Source organism: Grus americana, chromosome 4, assembly GCF_028858705.1.
Source record: "Grus americana isolate bGruAme1 chromosome 4, bGruAme1.mat, whole genome shotgun sequence".
In the NCBI taxonomy this organism is placed as follows: domain Eukaryota; kingdom Metazoa; phylum Chordata; class Aves; order Gruiformes; family Gruidae; genus Grus; species Grus americana.
In genome coordinates, this window is record NC_072855.1 from 29,734,959 (window position 1) to 29,760,048 (window position 25,090).

The 25,090-nt window shown below is 38.4% G+C and overlaps 1 protein-coding gene across 1 annotated transcript in view; it reads right to left on the reverse strand.

The window, feature by feature from the left end:
* Positions 1–25,090, reverse strand: part of SCFD2 (sec1 family domain containing 2) — a 199,163-nt gene that overhangs the window by 139,058 nt on the left and 35,015 nt on the right. The window contains exon 4 of the mRNA XM_054824851.1: positions 9,181–9,356. Coding sequence (XP_054680826.1) covers positions 9,181–9,356 — 176 coding nt within the window. The remainder of the gene's footprint in view (positions 1–9,180; positions 9,357–25,090) is intronic.

The following is a 25,090-nucleotide window of genomic DNA, read 5'->3' on the forward strand; positions in this document are numbered from 1 at the left end:
AAACCCTGTGTATCATCTTAAAAAAAACCCTGCTTTTCTAACTTAGACTATGACAAGCTGAATGAGCGATCTTGACTGAAAGCATCCAAAAAAAATTACACCAAACAAGTCTTTTTATCAAAAAACCATGTGTATCATAATGAACAAAATGGATAGAAAATAAAGAGCACAGATGGAGCCGCCTACCTCCCCATCTCCATTCATATACCACTTTGCCTGTCTAGTAACACCCAATTAACACCAAATTAATGAGCTTATTAGCAGAGACTAAACACCACAATAACATACTTGATTCATACTTGATTCAGTACTCAGCAAAATCTTGCCAATTAACTTATCCATCAGAAGGCTGACGAATGGACATTGCTAATGGGATTTCTGTTGTTAAGTGGCAAAAAGATGAACTATGGGAACCTGCAGTCTTACACTGCTTACCTGTGACCACAGAAGCCACCCCTAAAAAGGCACTACTTATAGGTCTCCCAAAATATATTATAAGATACTGCTGCCAAAAGTGCTTGAATCCTCCACTTTGTTAGACGTGAAATAGCGCATCCCATTCTTCTGCAGGTTAATAGGCCAAGAGATTTGCCCAATCCATTGGAGACATTTCTCATGTTTCTGGAAGAATGATTTTTTTAAAAGAAAAAGTTTCATGTATGACTCAGCCTGTCCAGTGCAAGTAATAACAGAAAGAAGATAAATTTTTTGGTGAGGGTGGCAACAACCTGCTTAACAAGTAGAGACTGGAAAGCAGATTCTGCCACTTACATAAATTAGGTAGTACCCAACTCTCTATCAGTGGAGCAACACATACAGCAAAGCAAGGACTCGCTGGGAGTACACATGACTGAAGCTTTGCCTCTTGGAGCACAATTATCTGTGTAAGAGTAAATGGTGACTCATTCAATATTGTTAATATTGTACCTTCTCGCAACTCCTCCACGTATACTGACAGGGAGTGAGGGCATCTGCCTTTCGGCCCAGTTAATGTTATCTTTGACAGCAAGTAAGCAGTTAATATTACATTTTAAGGAGAAAAATCACAGAGGAGAAAGAATGGCAAGGGGTAGGCAAAGCCACAGCTCTGCACAGGGATTCCCTGGGGCGGGTGAAGGGCTCCGGCTATCGCTGGTGACGAGTGTTCATACGGAACTAAGAATCATGCCGCCCTTCTGCAACATGGGCTAACCAGGTATCAACTGCCATGTAATCTCAACATGCATCTCAAAAAAAACCTGGCAAGAAAAAGCTATTAATTGTTTAAACTTCTAACAAAATAATGTGTGCGTGTGTAGAGGGGGTGGTAGTGGTTTTTTGCTCCTCCGCCCCCTAGATGAATTGGCTCCCATTGCAATCATTTATACGTTGGGATTCTTTTCTTTCACAGCGAGTATTTTGGTTTTGTACATAGAACATTAATTTAACAATTCCCTTTGACTTAATATGTTTAGCCTCTTCTTTCCACAAGGCTTTTTAAGTTTTATTGATGTAGACATTTGTTCACGTAAGAAAGCCATTTCTTTATTTAGTGCTCATTTTAGTGGCTCTACATGACCCTTATCTGGATACAAAATATTAGCTGTTTCAGATGAGGGAGGGAGATCTTTGCTTTTTCAATGAGAGCCACAATGGCAACGCTTTGCAATTTTTCACACCAAATGCAAACATATTTCTTTGACAAGAATACAGAAAGATACTCTCAACTCCCATGTGATATAGTAACCCCACCTAAGATATTTTAACCCCTTGTCAGCCAGAGTTAGAAAAAACTTAAAACAGTTTTCTTTCAACAGATTAATAAATTGTCAGTAGAAATAGCTTCTGTTCCCTCTCAAAGGATTTATTTAATGTTAAAACAATGTTGAAGCAATCCCCACCTGTATTTTATTTTGCTGTCAAAGTAGTCTGACAAGAGCATTCTACTCACAGAAAATTAGTTTGATTAGAAGAATTATATATATACACATATATGTGAGCAGAAGAATTTATTGCTCTCTATATATATACACACAGACACACACACCCCTTTCCTTCTGAGCAAAACTAGTTGGAATGTCTTAATTCTGGCATGTCAAACCTGGGAAATGGTCCGTAACCAAGCTCCATGAGAAGACAGAATATCAGTTGTAACCAACAAGTTCCTCCTCTATGGAGTATCACAGGTGGTGCACAAAACCTAACACACTTAAAACAGCTCATCACTTCCACAAATTTAGTCTACTGTTTTACCTGTATTGCTGTAGCACTGAGGTGTTCCCAGCAGTTTAGGGCTTTGTTTTATAGAAATGTATCGAAAACACATAAATACAACTGAATTCTTGTTAAAAACAAGGTATCATGAACATAAGAGGTGTTGAGCAAGCAAAATAAATTAATTGAGACCATGTGAGGCAGATGACAAGAAGCAACACTATTTCAGGGCTTGTATACACCTGTTTTTAAGCAAGTCCATGAAACTTAACATAAATTTTATGTAAATACTTGCAAAGTTAAATATATCATATGTATAAAGGCAGAATCCAAATGGGTTTACATGTTCTGGAAATGACTCCCAGTTTAAATGGAGCAAGTCTAGCAAACAATAAGAACTTACTGTAAATAATTTGGAAGCTTAAGCAAATGATTGCTGCAGGACTATTTTCTCTTCAGAAGTCATCAAAAAATTACATTTGATTCTCTAGCTGTGTAAGACAGAATGCGTATCAGTGTCCAAATTACAATCTCATCCAAAAGGTACCAATTTGCAATCAACATGGTATCATGCAAGACTCCCACCAAGACAATTTATTCCATATGTAACTTTATGTTGAAAAGTGACTGATGTAACTTCAAAAAATTTTTTAATATAACATCTCTAATTACAGGCAGCTAACATCATGGGTCTTCTGTTGCAATATCTCTTCTAAAAAGATTTATTGATCAACATTGTAGGCCACCAAAAAGACAATTTACTGCACTGAGCTGAGCTGCATAATTATAAATTACACGTAGACTAAAGCAATATATCTATTTTATGTAGAAATAAAGGTCTCATTACAGCTGAACTATGAATTATTCTTGCAGAGCAAGAGGAATTACTGCAAATGCTTTTTGATTTCCTCACTGCTTTGTATCAAACTGCTTGCTTTGGCAGCCCTGAAGCCCATGCTTAAGCTTTTGGTCTATACCAGTTTAGAGTCAGTAAATGTCACCTTGTAACTACTGTACCCTGTAGAAAAGTTCAGAGGTCTGAAAACTGCAATGAGTTCTAGGCAGCGAAAGTCTGCAAGCTGGCGTCTTACAGTTTCCAAATTTATTGGCAGAGGGTCCTGCGCAGGCATGCATATGTGAACAACGCCTACCATATTCTGCAATGGCCAGAAGTGCAAATAAATAATAATGTCATCCTTGATTAAGTAATGAGTCATGTGTACCCTGCATTTGTAAAACTGGTAGAGAATCATGGCACAGGATGGAATGGTTACTAATACCCTAGCTATTAGATCTTGCTACTGAAACATTAACTACAATGTAAAATACTCAGCTGTATTGCAGGTTTTCCACTTCTTTTTTTGTGAGTTTGCACTCTAGTATTCATAGGAGAAAGAATGATGTCATTTTATTAACCTCATAACCACTTTCTGCCAACAGAAAAATAAAAACATTGGAATGACCGTCTGGCATGAAGTTTCTGTTTCTCTTAAAAACATGTCTATATTTTCTGTTTCTCAAGACACCAAGGACAAAAAAAATCTATCTTCTGACAAATTTTACAGCACCAAAAAGAGAAAATAGAAATAAAATAAAATACAACTAATTAGTATTTGGAAATTTAAACATGAAAATACTATACTGTCAGGAGCTCTCCATGTAAGTAATATGTACCTATCTTCCACCACCAGAGTATCTGACCTACTTGTATTATTACCAGGAGCCACTGAAAACTGCAGATACATTTGCTAAAATATTACAATTTTCTCTTTCCTATGATAGCAAAGCTTTGAAAGAAGAATGGAAAACAACCTGTAAAAATTAAAACAACAACCAAGTCATCCATTGAAAACAAATAAGTTAACTTTAGAAGGTAATGACTTTGATAGATACATCACGTATTATATATTGACTTCACACATAATGACAACTTTAATTTATAGATAGATGACAGCCCATCTTGTAAGATCTATCTTTGCTAATTGGCATTACAGCACTGTATTTGTTTTTCTAAGCAGTCAAGGTGATGTGCACTGCCCACCTCTATGTTCTTGCAGGGACTAGAAGTGTAGAAGTAACACATGATTGAACTAGGTAGGCTGACCACGAGCTCAAATCTAAGAGCACTAGGACAATGTGTGTGAGGCGATGGTACATGTTGTCATGTCAACTGGATAGCTGTCCTCAAAACATGCCATTTCCAAACTCAATTGATGACATTCCTGATGGCATAGCTGGGAGATGCTATGTGTGAGAGCACTGGCCCAATCAGCAAGGCACCTACCTCATAAACAGTGCAGGAGTCAAAGCTCAGAGGGGACTTGGTCCCAATTCATGGGGATTTAAGTTTGAGAAGTGAGACAATTCAAATAGGTGAAAGCTGAAAAGATTTTTAGCTGGATACGCATCATAAAGCTAATTATAGCCACTCATCTATAGAATGAAACTGTGAACATGTTGGGGATTTTTGGTTTTGGTTTGTTGGGTGGTTGGTTTTTTTAGTATTCCAATTGCTCTTGAGATTATGTGACATTAATCAGTATCATAAAACAAAACTTTGACAGTACTGAGATCCAATGGTAGCATCATGACTTCTAGGTCAATGCTGAAGCTGTCTAATTTCTCAATAAAGTGAGAAATGCTGGTCGACAGGTGCAAAAACTTTGTGCCACAAAAAAGCCCCACGAAGCAACGATCCCCTCCCCAACACTATAACAACAATGAATTTAGTAATCTTTCGGATTTCCTTACTTTGGGCAATTCAGTTATTTTAAGACAACAGTGCTGGTACGTTTGCAGTTTTAAAATGAAGTTTAGCCCAGACATCTCAAAAAAGAAGAGAATGTCCTCATCCTGAAGAAGAAACATACTTTTCCCCTTTTAGGGGGAGGTCAAAATAGCTGTCCTGGTGCAAAAGCTGCCTGATAAAGTGTGAGTTGTTTGCAAGGAATAAAGCAAGAAATACCAATAATACTGTGGAAGAGATTTTTCTTTTAGTTATTACTAGTCATTGTACACTACGGAAAGGCATCTACACTGGGAACTTTCTACCATGAGATCCAAACACAGTACACACAGGACCTGGCATTTTAAATCCACTCAGTTTAGCAGAAAGGTTTGCGTAGAAAAATCTGCAGCAGACAGTTAGCTGAGGACAAGATGGAATGAACCTTATACAACTGGTGCCAGAATTTGCTGCCACACAGAAATGACAGTACCAGGAGTAAACTTTTTAATGTGACAATGTCTTTGCTCATGGCAACCTACAGAAACTCAGAATCAACTTAAATCCTCCCCCTCCTCTTCTGTCTCACTCCAAAGTATAGCAGCAGAATTTTAAACTGCTTGGAGAAAGTCTGTTTTCTTTGGGGGGAAATGCATTTCAAGTACTCTATAAGCTATTTTAGAAACTTGGTCTGATAAACTTGCTTGCACTGAATAAACCCCAACCTAGGAATTTAAATGGACGGAGGTATTCATAAAATAGACTGCTACTCAGTATAAGAAGTCCTTTACTCTTAAATCTTGAGAGCAAGATTATGCCAGAAGGATGCAGCCAATTCTAAGAGGTAGCATCCAACCCAGGGAATTTCAGAGCAGTACCCTTCACACAGCAACTGCACTTTTCCTTGGAGCACATTATGCCCCTATTCACACTGTCTGCTGCTGCTGGGTATTTATAAACTGAATGTGGAGACAGAAATCCCTGCTCAGTGAATATATGAGTAGTATATGTTAAAAGCAACAAAAACATTTTTTCTCTCACAGTGTCACATTTTGTTTAAACTCTGGAGAGAGCTCCTCTTCTTGTGATTTTGTATTTTATGGGCCTCTACTGCTTAATAAACCTCCATGGAAGTCATAAATTTGCGGAGAACAGGGGATATGGCTAAACAGAGCTGAAAAGTATGGAGTGACAACACTCTTTCTTACCTTCTGTTACCTCCCTAAAGTTTAAATCCTCACTTGAAGGAAAACAAGGCAGTGACATAAGGAGTACTGGCAAGTTGAAGGCCGCATGGTGCAGCATTTAGCTTGTGTTCCCCTTCCCACCTATCAATTTTATGGACGGTCATAGTTAGAAAAATAGAAAGAGGACCTCAAGAGAAGGAAAACACAATGGGGTGGGATATCTGTTTGGTAAATAGGATATACTGTTTCAATTCACAAAGCATTTAAAACTTCTGGGTAGTAAAAGCTCCATCATGTGCAGAGGCAGAGCAGCAGAACACAGAGAAATCTTGTGATGAACAAGATGAATCATTCTGATGCAGTAGTCTTAACCCAGCACACGATCCTCTTTCCTTTGAGGTCAAGGCCATGATCCCGTCAAAATCCAGTTTCGCTCTCAGACCATTCCTCCATCCCAGTTAAGGAGAGGACAGCTCTGGAGTAAGTGTGCAGCTGCACTGACTTTCAGTGGACTTCTAGTCAAAACCAAACTGCCTTGCTGGAGATGTAAGAAACTTATTGAGACAACACAGGTCTGAAAAATACAGTTACAGATCTTTAATTATGATAAAATAGTGGAAGTGGGCTGCTTTCTGCCTCTACCAGGCCATTTTTAAAACTGAGTACCTACAACATCAACTGAAAGGAGTGAATCAAGAGAAGAAGAAAAATGGAAGAGGTTATTCAACGTAAGAGTTAGACTAAAGGTTTCATGTCAACAATGCGGTTTTTCTGAAAAGTACAAAGTAGACTAAGCAGAGAATCCTGAGACCCATCAGAAAGATCCAAGTAATGACAGAAATTCCAAAACTGCAGATTTATTTTTTTGGGAAATCTGAGAATTCTAACACCAACTGTTTATACTGGGTTATCTCCTTTGGCATCAGCTGGAGTCTGACATGCGTCCATCAGTGAAAAATCAAGAATTCCTACATTGTCTGAGTCTAATAATATTACTCCCAGTAGATCTTTCACAAACAGTTGTCTTCAATGTGGTTCCAATACAGGATAATACCAATACTACTTTCATGTTGAAACAATTTTTATTGAGGATTTTTTAAGATTTATTATTTTAAAATGTCTGAAACAAAACAATTATGCTAAAGAATTTCTCAGTTGTAGTGCTGAAATAAACTACCACGGCATCAAATTTAGTGCAGAGTGCTATATACCAACCATTCACAATGTAATGTCCTAGTTGATCTTTTTAAATAAAAATATCTCCGATTTCTTCTGGGTCTCTCAGTATTTTGGTCTTCTTACAAGTCCCTGTCAACAGATCAGGCCATGTGCTCAGATAATGCATGTCAGACTCTGTCTTCAAAATAGAGTCAGTAAAAGGATACATGCTGTACAGATTGTGTAATTCAAAATAATTGTTGTTTGAACTACTGAAAATGAGTATGTGCTTAAGGAATAGTTACAAATGCTAGCCAGAAAGTTTGCTTTGGCTAACACATTTTACCTTAATATGATGGGTGGAAGGCAGTGGGTATAATCCAAAGCGACCTACGATTATGAGAGTGCTTGTTATACATTTCTTTTTTATGAAATTATATAGTTTGGTTGTTTCTTACCTCTGTTTTCCACTCCCTGATGATTTACGGCATGGCCTTTTATATAGGCAGCTGTCTGTTGTTGTGAAAACAATGCTGAGCTTGCAGCTTTATTTTGATTCTAAAGCTGAACTGGTTTTAAGATGGAACTTAGCCAGCTTCTGAGAAGAGCTGTGTGACACGAGTCACTGCAGGAGAGAGGAGGAGACTGTGGGCTGTCACTCCCATGCTCTACAGTCTAGACAAACCAAAGAATGGCTGCCAGGAGTTCTTTTACCCAAGATGCGTTTGTTTCTTAACTAGAGAAAGAAGGCTGTGTTATTGAAAAATATTTCAGTCTTACCAGGAGAGAATAGTTTTTAAATTAATGTAGACAAGAGCTTGCTACTGTTTAAGTTTTACATTTTTGGCCCTCCCAATGTCGCAGAAATTCATTGACTACAAAGCTATCAAGTATGGGCTGAGTCTTCTCAAAGGACCAGGGATTATATCCTGCTGCCAGAGATCATGGGGAGAGTTGGGTTGTTGGTTTGTTTTTGACATCTAGACAAAGACAGCTGATTTTTACAAAAGAAGTATCTGGTTTTAATTGAGGTCCACACTATACACTTCACTCATTTAAGGCTGACTAAAACTTCATTAGAAGTTAGCTCGTGAAGACTTGCCTCTTGTTAGGATTTCAGAAGATGGTTCCTCTAAAAACAACACAATGACGAAGAGACAGCACAAGGAGGAAAGTTTTGAGCTTTCCCTGAATTTCAGCAGAAATTAACTCTATTAGGTTCTTAGAAAAACTCCTTCTTAGTTTGGTATACCTCCAAAGATCAGTAGGATAGAGTTCAATATACCACTAAATCTTAATTTCCTGAAAGAAATCCAAGTATGCTACAAAATGGTATGTAAATAATACTGTGGTCACCAACAGGATGCCGTAAAAAAATGTGGTGGTGGGAAAAGCTGAGGATAGATGACAGCTGTGAGCAAGAGAAACCTCACTCTCTTAGTGCATGGCATTTCCTACTATGCTTTCATCCGCTCAGTAAATTGCAGAAGTTTTACACTCACATAGTAACAAAGTCCTCTCTGCATTTGATTCAGCATGTTACCTCAGGAGGCATCTTCAGACTGGTAGTGATGATGATGACAATATGATGGTAATACCATCATCATTCCATCCAATGTTAAAAGTTTTATCATCTTGAAATTTCATATAGATGTAAAACTGCCACCCAATTCAGATTATTTATGTACTTCACCTTTAATGTCTACCCTTTTGCTTATAAAATTATTCTTAGACAAAACTATAAAAGATTAATATGTAGGTTCCCATTCCTTTTTCCAGTTTGGCAATAAGGAACAGCTTTTTATCAAGACATCCAATACACTTCATAAAAAAATACAAGCTACAGAATTCAATGGCAATTCAGAAAATTAAATAAAACATTTTTACTTAGATCAAATAAATTCACGTAATATGTACCTGCAGAAGTAATCTCTCAAAGGCAAGGAAGTTGTCCCATTTGGAAGTTAGGGGGTGTTTCAAAGTCTGGACTATGGCCAGCACAAGCTGTAGAAGACCACAATGGTTCTCCAAAGCTTTGAGATTATTTCGGAAAAGCTGAATGTATGAACTGAGCTGTTCTGGGGTGACTCTGCCTGTGGAAAGGAAAACAGGACACAGCATTCAGTGGTGGCAAATACGAAGCTAGATTTTTTAAATTACAGTGAATGGGTTATAGAGAACTTTAGAGGCTCTCTCCAGTATGGGCCTGATCCTAGCTTCACCGCAATCACTGGGAGCTTCAAGCTGCAGCAACAGGTCAAGACAAAGACTTACTTCATCCATGACTTGTGGCTTAAGGTATGTGGTACGGCAGGTGTTTAACAATACACAACAGGTGTTGACATAAACAGTAATACCATTTTTTGTTTTCAGACATAGAGGAACATTCATTTAAGCTAGGGAAGTAATACTTGATGACTACTTTTAAACAATGGTTGATCTTTCTATTTTTATCAAAAGTCCAGTGGGAACGTGTGAGCCTTCTACCTTACACCAAATCGACTCCCTCCAGATGGTTCTTGAGGGTGCATTTTTGATCAGTGTTGACTCAAAAAATAGAGATAACAATGATGATTCAAGGAACTGTTTTTTGGAACTGTTCTTGGAAGGGACAGTTCCAAGGTGTGACTCTTCAGTTTCTGAGATGCAGTAAGTATACCATTATTTCACCTGTTACTTGAAAATAAACAACCCAGTGCCCATGCGTTGGCCTGTAGATCTCTCCTTAACAGAAGAGCATGAGGAGAGTCATTCAGGCCACACAAACACTAAAGAATTAGCAGTTATTGCATCCAACATTAAAGTGACAACTAAACTGCCTGATCAATTTATATTTTAGAAGTGATCTGTTCCAGGGAGGAAGGTCCATAGTACCTCACCTGCCCCAAGAAAATCATCGCAGGCGATCACACATGCCATCAACACACAAGGAAAAATGGCATCAAAACACCATCCTAATTGCAAGTCTGGACTGAGATCCAGTCCATGGCTGATTCCTGGTTCCTGGCAGCCTCAGTCATTTTCCTCAGGCAAAGCAGACCTAAAGAGCAGGGACATGTGAGATGGAGTGAGGAGGATCCTTTAACTTAAAACAGGACATGCTTTGGTGCCAGGAAGGCACTAGGCTGAGCTCATGCTAAGGCGGTTCATGGCTTACTCCACTGATCATTTTATTCAGTGTTTTTCCATATGGGAAAGATCTTGTAAGACTGCCACTGTGTGTCTTCTCTGCGTTTGGTTATATCATCACTTTACAAGGCTCTCCATCAGCCTCCATCCTTTCAGCATCATATAAATGGCAAATAAATGATTCCGACAGTGAATAAATGTTGAAAGTGCTTTCTCTTAGTTTCAGTGATACGAAGGGCGGTCTCTGGAAGAGCATTTAGATTAGGGAAAGCTGCTAAATAAAGCAAAACCACACAGGCTCTTTATGTGAATTTTAATGGAAAGCATCAAACCGAAAAGTCAGCAAATTAACACACAAATCAAGCTGACACCACTTAGTAGGCCGGAGAGCTGACAAAAGGCTTCCACGGTTAGTCCACACAGGCTAAAACAGCAACCACAGCCATGTGTGTTTTTAGACTAAACACTGGAGCTTTCAGTCTTGTTTTATTTCTTTTAAAGCTGTGTCAGGTAGATTTACACGGTGACTTGAAAATGTCAGTCCATGATGCCTTGCAGCATACCTTTGATAATGACTGCATTATTACCTATAGCAGTCCTGATATATTGTAGCATATTCAAAACCTGATAACTTGCCTCAATTGAGAAAACATGAAGTTGCCAGCCCTTCCTTCATATGAAACAATAAAATAGGAGGGCTTTCAAGACTTCTGATTTCAATTTAAAAAAAAATTTTTTTTCAAGAGTTTTGTTCCATATTGTCCCTTGTGAAAGTGAATCCAGATGCAGCACTGGATCAGTCTGAGATCCATTAAGCACCATTTTAGATAAACAGTCAAATTCTTTCCCACCCTCAAAGTACCACCAAAAGAAAGTCCAACACATATGCAAACATAAGTGAAATCTTGACCTTAGCAAGTCATTAACAAAACTTGCATTGGCATTAAAGAATCCAGCATCTCATCTGAGATATTTACAATATCCATGGAACCACTCGGATCCAGGGTTCAAGAGTTCCAGCCAATTTCTACCAGAAATCTCCCTGGACAGCTGGCTGATAAATACAACTGTTCCAGTAGACAAGGAAAGGAATTTGGGAAAGTGATTGGTGGTAATCAGCAATGAAATTACTTTTCCTGAGGCCTAAATCCCTACCACCTTCCCTGCTGCTTGCTCACAGAGGGAGATTTCAGCACAACAGACTAAATTTAATCTAATCCCAACCTACCAGCCTTTTATTTTTCTAAAGTCCCTATGCCATTTCAAGTCCTTTTGTGTTGGGATGTGATAGACACGTCTGATGAAATCAAGAGGAGATAGATGCCAACCACATCATCATGTTTCAGCTGTCATTTTGTTCTTCTAAAGCAAATCCAGAGATTCACAGGCAGAGGATGTGACTGGCAGAAAGGACTTTAGTGTAAGCGTCTTGTCCTGCTCTCTTCTCCTCTTCCTGCTCCATCACAGTCATACTCTGCTCCAGACTCTACACCGTGCATAGCCAGATGTTTGCGTGGGCACCAAAGTCTGAATTGCAAGAACTACATTATGCTGGCAAAGCACCTGGTCATTTTTTAATTCCTGGATGTGGGAAGAAGGAGAAGTATGACCTCAACCACTCTTAAGGGATTTAAAAGTACTGATAAACTTTCTTGCACAAACACCAGGAATTCCATATTGTCTGGGAAGTAACCTTTGCCGTTAATAGTTATCAAGTGTAGCATGTGTGAAACAGGTACATTTATCCTAAACTCTGTCAACTACATTAAATCATGATACAGGACTTGATAAAAACATCTACTGAAAGCATTATTTAAAAAACAAACAAACAAACAACCACCCCAAAACCTAAACATTTCAACGCTTTATGCCTCTTTGCAAGTATAGCAGAGAGCATAAAATGAGTAGGTGATGACTGGGAAACTCAGAAGTTAATAGAATACAGGAGGATGGGGAGCAGAGAAGGAAAACTGTAATGCTAATAGACTGATGATGCAGGTAGTGCAGGAATTAATCTAGCTCAGAAACTGTGAAGGGTTAGTGAGGAATAATCAAAGTATTTGTGCACTAATGCAAGAATTTTGGGCAACAGAATGAAAAAATAGTGTAGGGAATGAAACTGGACATTACAGAAGTAACAGAAACATGATGGACTAGGTACCAGTCTCACTACTGAAGAGTCAGTTCCATCCAGGAAATACTGAAAGTCAGTGTGATGAAGCAGCTCCATATTTTAGGAATCTGATCAACTGAAGATAAAAAGGAAGAGATAACAGGGACGAGGCTAGACTAGGAAAAAAGAAAACTAACATTTATGTCTAAGAAATGGTGAAAATTAGCTGCGTTATTAGTCTGATGTCAGGAGTATGAAAAGCTTCAGGACAAATGTCCAAGAAAAAAATACCTTTAATCACAGAGAAAAGTGGGATAAAAGGCAAAGTACATTTATCAAAGTATATCATGTCAAACTGACATGTAACCAATTAATGAATGAATTATAATGTACATGCATTTATGGCATTAACCATGCCATAACCATATTTAAGGGGGAAAAGACTAGGATTAGAATTGTAAGTTATCTAAGAAACTTCCAAAATTAGATGGCAGGTAATATGCAATAGAGAAGTACTAGTATATAAAAAGAAAAGGTAAAATAAGTGCGTGCTTGTGTGCGCATGTACATATTTATAGTACACATTTTGGTACTAAACAGTGCCAAAATGGGTGCTGTCACAAGGTTGTGAAACATCATTATTATGGAGAAAGAGCAGAAGGCACAGCTGGATTGCTTTGAGCATCGGACTAATGTAAGTGGGATGAAATTTAACAGTATAAAGTACAAAATTATGCATTTTGAGGCTAGGATAAGAGCATCTGCTCTAAGTTGAGAGTTAAAACCTGGAAATGAGAGAAGAAGGAAGCGATGTCTAGGTGTCCTCATTATACAAATGCAGGTACGATCCGTACCTGGTGATATAGTTAGAGTAAAAACAGGGCCATAGAAATGCCTCGGTCCAAAGCTTCTCCTCCTAGAGCACTCCATGCAGCTCCAGCCACTCCCATTCCTGGAAGTTTAACTCTTAATTGTGCTGCGTGCACAGGATTAGGGGGACAGAGTACCTAAGTCAGGAAAGCAAAATAGAAATGCCTGGTTTATACAGGCTCCCTGCCCCACCTGGAGAAAAAATAGACATATCTGTAAATGCACGAAAAATGTTTACATTAAGGGTCAATATCGCTACTAAAATCAATGGGCATAAATAAAGCATGAATATATTTACACAATACATTAAGAAACATATCGCTGTATCAATCAATCTTCAATAGTGGAAACAAACAAATTTAACTTGTTCTAAGGCAGGGTTTGATGAGTGTCTCATGAGCAGTTGCATAAATGCTCACAAGATTTAATTCAGTACAAATGGCCCCCTTCAATCCTTCATTCCTACGATAACTAATTTGCAAACATATTGGGATATACAGATGTTGAAGTCCACCTCCAACTTTCAAGAATTCAGGGCACATCCCAGAAGAACTACAGATCACTTTTCCCAACTTTTAAATTACAGAAGCCATACCTTGTATTTAAAAAAAAAAAAAATTGAAATAACTGATTTTTTTGTTAAATATGAAAATAGTAGCACTGAATTCCAACATCTGCAACACTATACCATATAGAAAAAGCACAAACAATGATGGGTACAGTTAGACTGAAGGGAAGAAACAATTCTACTACTAGTACAGCAGATCACTCAAGTTAGACATACTGGGGCAGAAATTACCAGCAACTGATATTAAAGGTCTGTCAAATATCTAGTTTTGAGTAGCAAGAGTAGCCTAAGTGGAACAGAAAGACCTTCACCTCAACAGTTAAACAAAAAGTTAACTAGACAAACCACATTTGTACACATCAAGACACGATTCCACAGTATGACTTTTTTCCGCTCAAAGTTAATGCTGCAGTCTACATAGTGTAATGCAGGCATTGCTTCAAGAAAATAATTATTTTTCAAGACAGATTTACTGGTAGAAGTAAATTTAAAAAAGAAAAAAAAAGCACTTTGGGATTCTGAATTTTTTTTACAGAAAAATTTATGGATGAAGGAGGTGTCTAAAGACCAAAGGTCAGAATTATCAATGTGCTGTTCCAAACATATTTTTTCATCTAACACTTAGTTAATTATCTCCATAGGGACAAGAAAACAAGTAAAGAGGAAAGTACATTTTGTGACCGATTGAATAAATAAGTGGATGCTTTTCCAAGACTACAGGAATCGCCAAATACACATAGCTTTAAACTTTGTTCAATTCTATGCAAGAACACACTGGCTAGAGTGCTTCTGCTGAGGTCCATTTTTCACTTGACAGAATGACGAATAAGAAGTGACCTTGGCGCGCTTATGTTCACAGGTGAGATTTTTCAAGGCAGTAGAGGGCCGAAAAATTCTAAATAAATAGTTTTCCTCAACCACAGACTTACGAATATAGACCTATCTCTCCCAGTAGCTTGCCTCTGATCATGTCCAATGCCGGATACTTGTGAGGAATGTAGAAGGCTGTCGTACTCCATGAAGCCAATTGGGCAACAGTACTGCTAAGGGAGTCGGATATTTTGCAAACTGAGAGCAATTTAGTAGGACAGATGACGCCCCTTATGTCTCCTTGGTAGCGTAATTTCCAGATGTTATTATTAACTCAAAATGCTTTTGCACTTCTTAGGAAATTTCAGTAACCCTCTTTAACAGCAAGTGCCACAAAAATGATTTGATGTCAACTTTTGTTTAGTTAACTTCAAAAGTCATCCAGTCCTTAAATTGTTAATAAAGAAGAGAAGATGACCAACTAACTACTCCCTAGTTCTTTGGAGAGATGAAAAGTAGGCCAGTATGAAATGCTGTTTGGCTGGCTTCTCCAGAATAAGGCTCTGGACCTGAAAAGCACTAAACCTTACAGCAGACGGAATGCAGGTATCACAGGCTTATTTCTAAGAGCACATGCTCATCTCCCACAAACACAAAACCATCTGCTCTGGGGTTGATGGTCACTTGTAAGCCTCTCTCCCTTACCTGGATACTAGTGCTCCTGCAACAGAAAACGTCATGGCCACAGGTATGAGCACAAATGGCAAGTCCCCACTACAGCAATCCCAGAATAAGTCCATCTTGGGGCGCTGAGCAGCCCCTGAAGTAGCATTGAGTTAAGTTATCTCAAAAGTAGTTTATTATTCATCACCGGATGTGTATGGTAACATTAAATCCCATATAGATCAGTTACATTAACACAAATGCTATATACTATTTTAGCCTTCTCTCTTAATTAGCCTCAGTCTTTTATTACAAAATGGAAACCATGCTTAAGTTCTGTTACTATTCTTTTAAAATTATTTTACATGCCTTAAAACAAAGAAAACCTCATCAATTGGATGGGACAACTGTAACTGAAGCACTAATACAATCATCAAGATTTTCAGTTCTAAGCACTTAAATGCAGATGCCTAAATATGACCCCAGCTATGATTTACAATTCCTAGATTATCTCCAGTTTAAAGTTTCCCAGCACATTCACAAGGCTTTGACAAACATAACTGATAGCTTAGGTGTCTCAATATGGACTGATAATTTTTTCTTTTTCATCCTTCGCTTTATTTTTAAATGTATGGCCACTTCAAGCCATTATTTCCTTCTTTGTGTGCTCTACCATTCAGTTTCCCCTTTTCATTGTAAATCCGTATGAACAAAAAAGTAATAACCATCTCTAGCCAGCATCTACGATATTCTCCAGTTGCCCTCACAAATTTTAAAGCAAATTTCAGAACTGTTGGAATAAACAGGTGAACTCTTATCTTCCAGAATTCCTAGGCATCACCATCTCCATTAAACTTCCAATTTAATACTGGCATACCAGAGATATCTCAAATCCCCTTCTTAATCTTGACTAAATATGTATCATGGTCATATTTTATTACCTTACTTTTCACCTCTTCCACTAGGTTAATAAATACTGAGTACTAGGCCAAGTCCCAACCAGAGGGTCTCTAGCCCTAAAAAACCCAATAATCCTTGAAAACAGTAATTCACTGTGACTGTAAAGGGACTTGAAATCTGTAAATTTGGTTGAATCATCTCCTAGATGCTTTAAACCTCTCGCAGACATGAATCAACTTGTTTGTCTTAAAATAACGTGCCCAAAGGATTTCAGGTGGCTTGCGCATGTCCTCATTTAGCACTAAGACATATGTTTTCAGACACTGAGTGCTTCATCGTGTTCTTGGCACGCTGTCCCAGAGAGAGGGAGGTGGTGGTTGTTCTTTGGTACATTATTCACAGGATTGATTATTTCTCTGATGATTTCTGGAAGACTTCTGCAGCTGAAAATACCCTAACAATCATTTTGGGTGGTAAGCAAATAAGTAGGGATGGAAAACATGATGATGTCTTAGTACGTACATATGTAATTCACCATGTCTCTTGTGTAACGAGTCATCCTTTGCGAGACTGAATGATGAGACTTGTACAATTATGCTTGGGAAAAAAGCACTGAGCAAGCCACCCAGTTTCACTGTATTGCAATGTTCCACCTCAAGTCTTACACTTCGAGACTTTGCAAGCACACCAGCACGTACTGTAGCTTTCGTTTAAATCCTTCGGCACGGGATGGTCTCAGTGACGCTTTGCTCCTTTACTTCCTCATCACTTTCAGCTACTTTCTTCAAGTTTGCTCCTCCCTTTTTTTTTTTTTACTAGATGGCTCCTTTCTTAACATAAAGAAATTCTCAAGCCCTTTTTGTCATCTCCTAAGACACACATGGCACTCAGTGCAGATACCCACAACTGCCCCAGTGTTCAAGCAAAGTGCAGGTGCCACGTGTTTCCGCTGCGTGCCAAGCAGACACCAGAATCAGCATCTCCCAAACCTTATTCATGAACTCTGCTGCTGATGTAAAACACAGTCATTACGGCTGACACACCCTATGAAATGAAGATATCACAGTGCACGTGTACAGCAAGTTGTATCTTATTTCCAACCAGGCTGCTTCCCCACAGACATAAATAACAGCAATTGCAGTAAATTTCCTTTTCTTGGACTTACAGAATAACTGGTTTATTTTTCACCCAGGTTCAAAGAGGCTTAAGGGACCTGCCTCTGTGTTTTTTAACCATGTCTTGATCATCACAAAAGGACAGTCTACAAGTACAGTGGCTTAAAAAAAAGCCCAACCAACCAAAAAAAAAAAAACCAAACCCAAACCAAGCCAAACTTCAAATTCAAAACTTCAAAATATTTCTCTTCAAGACTGAGAAGATATAATAGGACTCTATGTCAGCAAAAAATAAAGCTTAGTGAATAAAAGAAATTTTAGCAGAGAATAGAAGATGGCAATACAATTACTTCTTTTCAGGAAGCTGCATCAGCATTCAGTAACTAATGAATAGTATCTTTAATACTTTATATATACATTTATATATACATTTATATAATAAGCTTATTTCTATATAGCAGGATTACTGATCTAGCTTTACACCTACTAGTGACTAATGGGAAATCAAAAACCAGAAGAAGCATTTCAACCTTTCCTGGGCAATTTGGTTGGTTTGATATCAAAGCTGTTTGTTTAGACAAGTTAGAAACACTGGGACTCACTACAGATTCCAGCCAATGAAGAAGTACTGTTACTTACAACATCTCTCAAAACAATACCAGTCACCAGTATATATGCAAGTAAATGCTATTTAAATTTTTAAGGTTTTAACTCACAGTCATTTCCTCTTAAAGATACACAATATAAAAAATTAATAACAATGTACATTTATATTAAACCTTTTTTCAAAGTTTCACAAATGTTTATCTGTACATTAATGTTTACTCCCAACTATTGTGAACATGTAAATTGTCTAGAGAAAGACCCTATTAACATAGGCTTTTAAAAATGCTTTTATTAAGACAAAAAGACTTCATACTGAAGTTAATATAAGCTTTGCAGTATTACATTAGTAAAGAATATAAATAATGAAATGATATATTTGCAGAACTCCTGCAAGAGCAACACACTTCTGTTTTCTTTTAAATTTTTAAGAATTATCTTCAGTTCTAATCACAACCAGACATGGAAGGAGACCTTGCCACAAGTTCACATTTCAGTGTTTGGGTTTACTGTCTAGAAAAATAGAAAAAAAATATTTAAAAAAGGAAGAAAAAAAAAAAGAAAGACTTTATCCCAAAAGTCTGGACACATAGAAAGACTATTGTCACCCATTCCCTTCTCAAAAGTAACAGTAAGGTTAGCCAAATAGTCCTGCATCCATGTGCCAACTACAATTTCATCAAAGATAACATACTACAAGCATATTTCTCTATTTCACATCACTGCACAAGGTTCTGTGTTTCACTTCCATCTACTAACTCTTTTATAGCAGTGAAGTGCAACGTAAATGAGGTATGAGACACAAATATGACACGCTTTACAATTTTATTAGGGCTTGAACCATTACCCATCTTACACCACAAGAGACTATTTTGCACACAGTAGGTTATTCATTGAACAATGAGAGACAGTTGAGACAAAAATACCTTTACTGAAACTGTGTAAACTAACTTAACCTAGGAACTGTTATTTCTGCAAGAATATTAACTCACATAATAATAATAATAAAAAAGAAACCTTTAAAAATTCAACAAGTGCTTAGGGTAAAACATGGTACTTGATAATTCAGAACCAATTGAAGTCTTTCTTTAAACTTAATTTTAAGTGTGAGTAGTCCCATTATTACACTTCCTTAAGGTAAATTCACATAATGCAGTAGTCATTAAACAAACAAACAAAAACCTCGAACCAACCCACAACACTGAGAACAAAGCTGAACAACACTTGATTTCCTAAACAAGAACAGCAAAAAGCCATTTACAGTCACTTGCAGGGAATACCTTCCTAAAATATTGAGGGAGAAATTTTGCCTCGAACTAAACTTCTTGCAATAGAGAAAGTACAAAAACTTCTATTTTTTTCTTTAACATTATTCCAAGTAATTTCAGTTTTGGGTTAAAACATCGCTGCTAACCTATTCGGTTTAAAATTTATTTAATTTTGTTACGAGTGCACTTCACATTATCATCTTACTCTCCTTCTCTAAATTAGGCATGTTGCCTTTAAGCAGAGGGCAGGACGTAACTCCCAGGACCACTTCCAAACCCATTCCCAAAAGCTGTAGCTGTTGTTGCAGTAGGAGAACTCGGTGGGGTTGCACATTCCACACTGTTCTTTTCATCTCCTACAATTAAGATGAAGATTTGGTATTTCAAGGTACTTTTTTCAGATAGGATGGATAAATGATACAGATGTTCTATCATAATTTTTTCCTCTCTTCTCTCCTTATCAAGAAGGATTTTAGTGTGCATATTTCCCAGAAAAAAACCTACACTTTATGGATCCAATTCATACTCTGCCATTGAAGTTCTACAAACCAGTGCACAAATAACAGGTAGATGCAAAGTGGTGTTTTCCCCAAGTCATAAAGGAACATAACCTACTGAAAGACAGTTTAAGGGAGGGGAGAAGGGAAAGGTGAGAGATGAAGGAAACAAACTGGTAAGTTGTTTAAAAAAAAAAAAAAAAAGACAGCGACTCAATTGGCTGAGCAGCTGCAAGATCAACAGAGATGGATAAGAAAAAGCTACCTACAACTGCCTTTATGGCTTTAGACTTTTCTTCTTCCTCGTGAAATATACTGCATTGCTCCACCAGTTAAGAGTTCCTTCAATTTTAAACTCATTGGTATTAAAGAGTCACAGTCTGTGTCTGGACCTGGCACAGTACCTCTTTTTCAGTCATCAACCTCTTGCCCAAATAAAACAAATGCAGTTAACAATAAGCTTAAGTAACTGCGCATAAGAAGTCCTCTCATTTTTATGTATTTCCAGTGTTTAAGCAAAAGTTCAACAAGGAGGATTAAAATTTATTATTTGCTAGCACAATATTTCAACATTTGTGACACAGCAGTTTCCAGTTCTCTTTTCAACTGTAGAAACAATACCACTCACTAAGGACACATTTCATGGATCCCTGTAGACACCAGCAAGCCTTTTGCTACATTCATAGACTCATGGAATGGTTTGGGTTGGAAGGGACCTCAAAGACCATCTGGTTCCAACCCCCTTGCCATGGGCAGGGACACCCTCCACTAGACCAGGTTGCCCAAAGCCCCGTCCAACCTGGCCTTGAACACTTCCAGGATACAGTCTGTGTATCTACAGGTGAGACTGGGAAAAAAATGAACTGGCACACCACTTTCCTGATTTCAGCATCCAACTTGAAAGAAACATAATGTGCAAAAATGGCTGCTCAGCTGGTGATGCTTCTAAGCAACACTACATGCAAATGCAGTGTCACTTACTGATGGAAAACAAACTTCTGCTCCTGAACATCTCTCTATCTCATCTATTTTGTCACATCTCCTGAAAAACAGAGAACTTTGTTGGCAGGAATATCAATATCCTTCATCCTTTCTGTTACATCTAATGAGTTACAGAGATGACCTGAAAAGTTCAGTTGCTTAAGAAAAACAGCAGAAGGCTTCATACTCTTTGCACATCTGGAGCTTTAAGCAACATCTCTGTCCTAGACAGACAAAACCAGATGACTTTGAGAAGATGGGATCTATTTAGTTAGGTGAACACTCTGACCATACTCAACAGGATCAAAACCCGGAACTTCATCCTGGTGTAACACTGCAAGGTGAAACAGCCATAATATCAATTTCTTTCTACAGGTCTCAATGTGGTAACGACTATTCAGAAAGACCATTTCATCAAGAGTTATCAGGGAAAGCCTTCCCCTGGGAATGCAAAGGCTTATCCAGAAGCTCCCCAAATAGGAATGTATCCACAACTTTCAAATACATCTCAAACTCTTCAAAAACATTTAGCACTCTGAGAAGCAAAAAGCCTTCCTGCCTCTGGGGGTGAGTGATGCAACAAAACATCTGCTATATTGACCATCACTGAGATTGGGAACATTTGCTTAAGGTCAAGACTATGGTTTTAGTTGCACTACAGGGAGAAATCAGGAACTCAGTATTGCAACAGGCTGGAAAAAACAAATCCACTTGGCTATAAAGTCCCACACTGCAGGACTTCTGTTACTGTTGATGAGGCAAAGAGTAGACTAATTTAACTCAGGAACCGCCTGCTCAGGATCCAGGCTGCACAATGGAAGGAATTCAGGTCTGAGACAAGCAGTGTCCCCTCTCATTAAAATAATGCCCTGAGAACACTAGTGAGCCCTTGGAGCAGCACTGTGAGGCCCATCGTCAGGAATTCGGGACTCCTTGGGCTAAGCCAGGCCTGTCTCAGTTGAATTGGTATGGGAAGCCTCCCGCCTCATGAGGATGCCTGGAGGAAGACTTTGGTTGCTGCCTTACTGATTCTGCAGCTTGGTTTCCGGATGGGTTTGGAGTCCAGGTAAACAGGCAACGCAGAAATGTACATAAACATCCCAAGAACCAGTCTACAATATGATCTCCTCTCTGCATAACGGGGGGGCCATAGTGACTCCCAAGCCCAGCTGTTACCCAGGTACCCATCACCTACCCAGAGACGTGCTGCAGAAGGGATTCAAACACCCCGCAGACCACTTCGAGTCCTGCAATGCTGATCTGCCTTCTCCTCCTCTGTACGGACCTCAAACCCAGACTGACATTGTCTCACTACTTGTCTCTATCACAGAATTGTCCTAATGGTTGGCCAGGGTGGACTTCAGATATCTGAGACCAGACTTGCTTTATCTGGAAAGATATGTATATACTGATCTACTTTATTACAGCTCATTTTCTTAGTGGGTAGCTTTTATCCCTAAAGTTTATTCCAGGAATTTATGGCATTGAATCTTGAATATTTTTACATTGATCTTGTCAACAATAAATAGCATGTTAAACACTGTTACAGTCCAATGCAACTTTTCTTTAAAAACAAACAAACAAACCCTCCCCCCCCAAAAAAAAACCCCAAACCAGCAGCACATCAGCACAATTTATATTTTTTATGTTTTTAGATAAGATATTCATCTATGTTTTCCTGTCCATTTTAAGGTACTTTTCTAACTCAAAACATTATTTCATATCTCCAGACTGAACTTTCAGGCTCTTCCCATTTCTACTGACACAAATTTTAGAGTTCAATTCAATCCATGCAAACCGGCCCATCTGAAAAAGTTTCAGTACTCCTCTTTACTTCACAAAGCCTGAGGCTTTGCTAATTTTGTAGTGAGCTTGATTTTTAAAACTGTATTTGTACAGTTCAAATGGAAAGAAACCAAAAGGCTTTTCTTCTGCTAACAAGGGCTCGTGTAACAGCACACTGCACTTTGTTTCTGTTACTATACCAGTGTTTCGACTTTCATCAGTCTCCATGCCAGTAAAAAGACACAATAAAGGTATTCAGACTTGATCAAAGTTTACTGTGCTCTTTTCAAACAGAAGAGCAAGGGTGTTTCTAAAGCCACAAAAGAACATTTGTAGCAAAGTTTTTACCACTGCCAAATACTATGCTAATAGCAAAGCCTTCAACAAGAGATTCATGGGCTGCCATGTTCAGAAGATGATTAAGATATGCATCAGACCTATGAAAAACAGAATGGGAAGTAGAAGAATGGAAAAAACAGCAACCTTTCCGCTGTACTGTAAGTCAGGCTGCTGCCTCAGAGCAGAATTCCTTACAGTCACTTAGTTTAAGAGCTGAGCAGAAGCAATTCCTTTCCAGTATTTACAATCTCACTTGAATTTAGCACAATGCTATAAATCTCACCAAAAAGCTATTCTGATGATTTTCTAAACTGTCTTCCAAAGAGCTTTTCAAATGGAGACTTAATTCTTTAAATAAAATAAATTTCTTTAAATGCCAGGATTTTTATTATGCCAAAGTAATTTACACCTATGCATTTACACCTATACAATGGGATATCTGACCAAAACTTGGCAAATATTTCTCTTCCTCCAGTATTTATCAGCATTCACTTCGGTACCCAAAACACAAATGCAACTGCCTCAGAGGCAAAATGGAGCTGATGTAGTTCTTAAAAAGTGTTGGTTGTTGGTTTCTTTAAAGTGTGCGTGTGTGTATATATAGATATGGAATATTTTAATGCCTCTTTATTTAAATAGACATCTAGCAAAAGACAGCTCCACCTGTTTACATGCAAGCACATACTGTTTTGGGAAACGTATCTAGCTGAAAGGGTTAAGGCAAAACTTGGATGTAATTTCTATGTTAGTAACATGGTTTCAGTGCATTTATATCATCCTGTAACGAGGCTCAATGTCAGCATACCCACAGTAAGCAATACCAAACAAATACTCCCCAAAAGTCAATATTGGCAGCATTACTAAACTCCACAGGAAATTACATCTTCAAAGGCGATATACCCATGTTATGTATTTATGGATGGAATGGATTAAACAGTAAGCAAACCGGATGTAGCATGTGTGAAGCCTTTATGCTGGCTGGAATTCTGCATGGTGCTTTGCCTGCCTTCTCCAGGGCTGACCTCAGAAAATCAAACATGCTACACAGCTATACAGCTCACATTTTGTTCCGTAAAGAAAGGGCAAAGTATCTCTGTAATTTTGTGTTCTAGTTGGTTTTACAGATGATCACTTGGCACTTTGTCTCCCTCTGTGATGCAGTTTCCTAAGACTGCAATTCTTCTTTTAAAAAGAAACAGGATTTTAAAATGCTTGCAATGAACAGTTCTGGACTGCTTACTAGCCTGTGTCACTTGCTGAAGTTTGTAATGACAGTGTACTTCTTTCACTCACAAAGTGAAATGACAGATAAAATATGCACTTTCCTCAGACATAAATGGAAGAAAAAAATATATGCAAATCTTCCTTGAAGATGGTATAAGACCACTTAATGGCCCACTTGAAAACCTGAGTATAAAACGGCTACAGAAAAAGAAGAGAATCCTGCTCTATTTACAAATGTCATGGAGATGGTCTTAAATTTGAAACTGGGCTTCCTCCAAGAGTCCATCCACCAAAACTTTCAAAAAAATGTTGCCAGCTCATCTTCAGCCACCTTCGTTCTACACCGATCCCTTCTGAAACAGTCAATAGGACTTCCAGACATCCCCAGTACCACTTTCCTTGATACAACTAATAAAATGAACATGTAAATCAAGAACATCTGAAAGCAGTGCTCCAATCTACTCAGGTCAGAAAATGTGGCCAAAATTGTTGATTTCCTTTATTTCTCTTTCTTCTCCTTCCTCAGAACTCCTCTCTCCACTCCTGCTGATTTCAGTGGGAGAAGATGGAGCCCCCAGTGGCCTGCAGACATTTGGGGGTGTTGGTGAGAAGACATGCATCCCCTTCTACAGTTCTCCTACTCTCCTTCCCTCTCAGGAGGAGGAGGAAACATTCAGAAGATATCAGAAAGCGAAAACTTGGGCTGTGTGTCCTCCCACAACTGTCAGAGCTCCTGCCACATGCAGCCGGGCAGAGAAAGAGGAAAGCCGGGCGTCATGCACATTGCTTGCAGGGGAAATGTGGGCAAGCACATGCACACCTCAAAGTAACAAGCAGCCTTTCAAAGCCCAGAAAACAACAGAATTTATTTTCCTTGCACTGAAAATACGGAAACGGGATGGGATCGAGTTTCTCCCCGCTGCCAGTGTCACACATGATGCAGTTTTTCAGGCAGGTGGCCA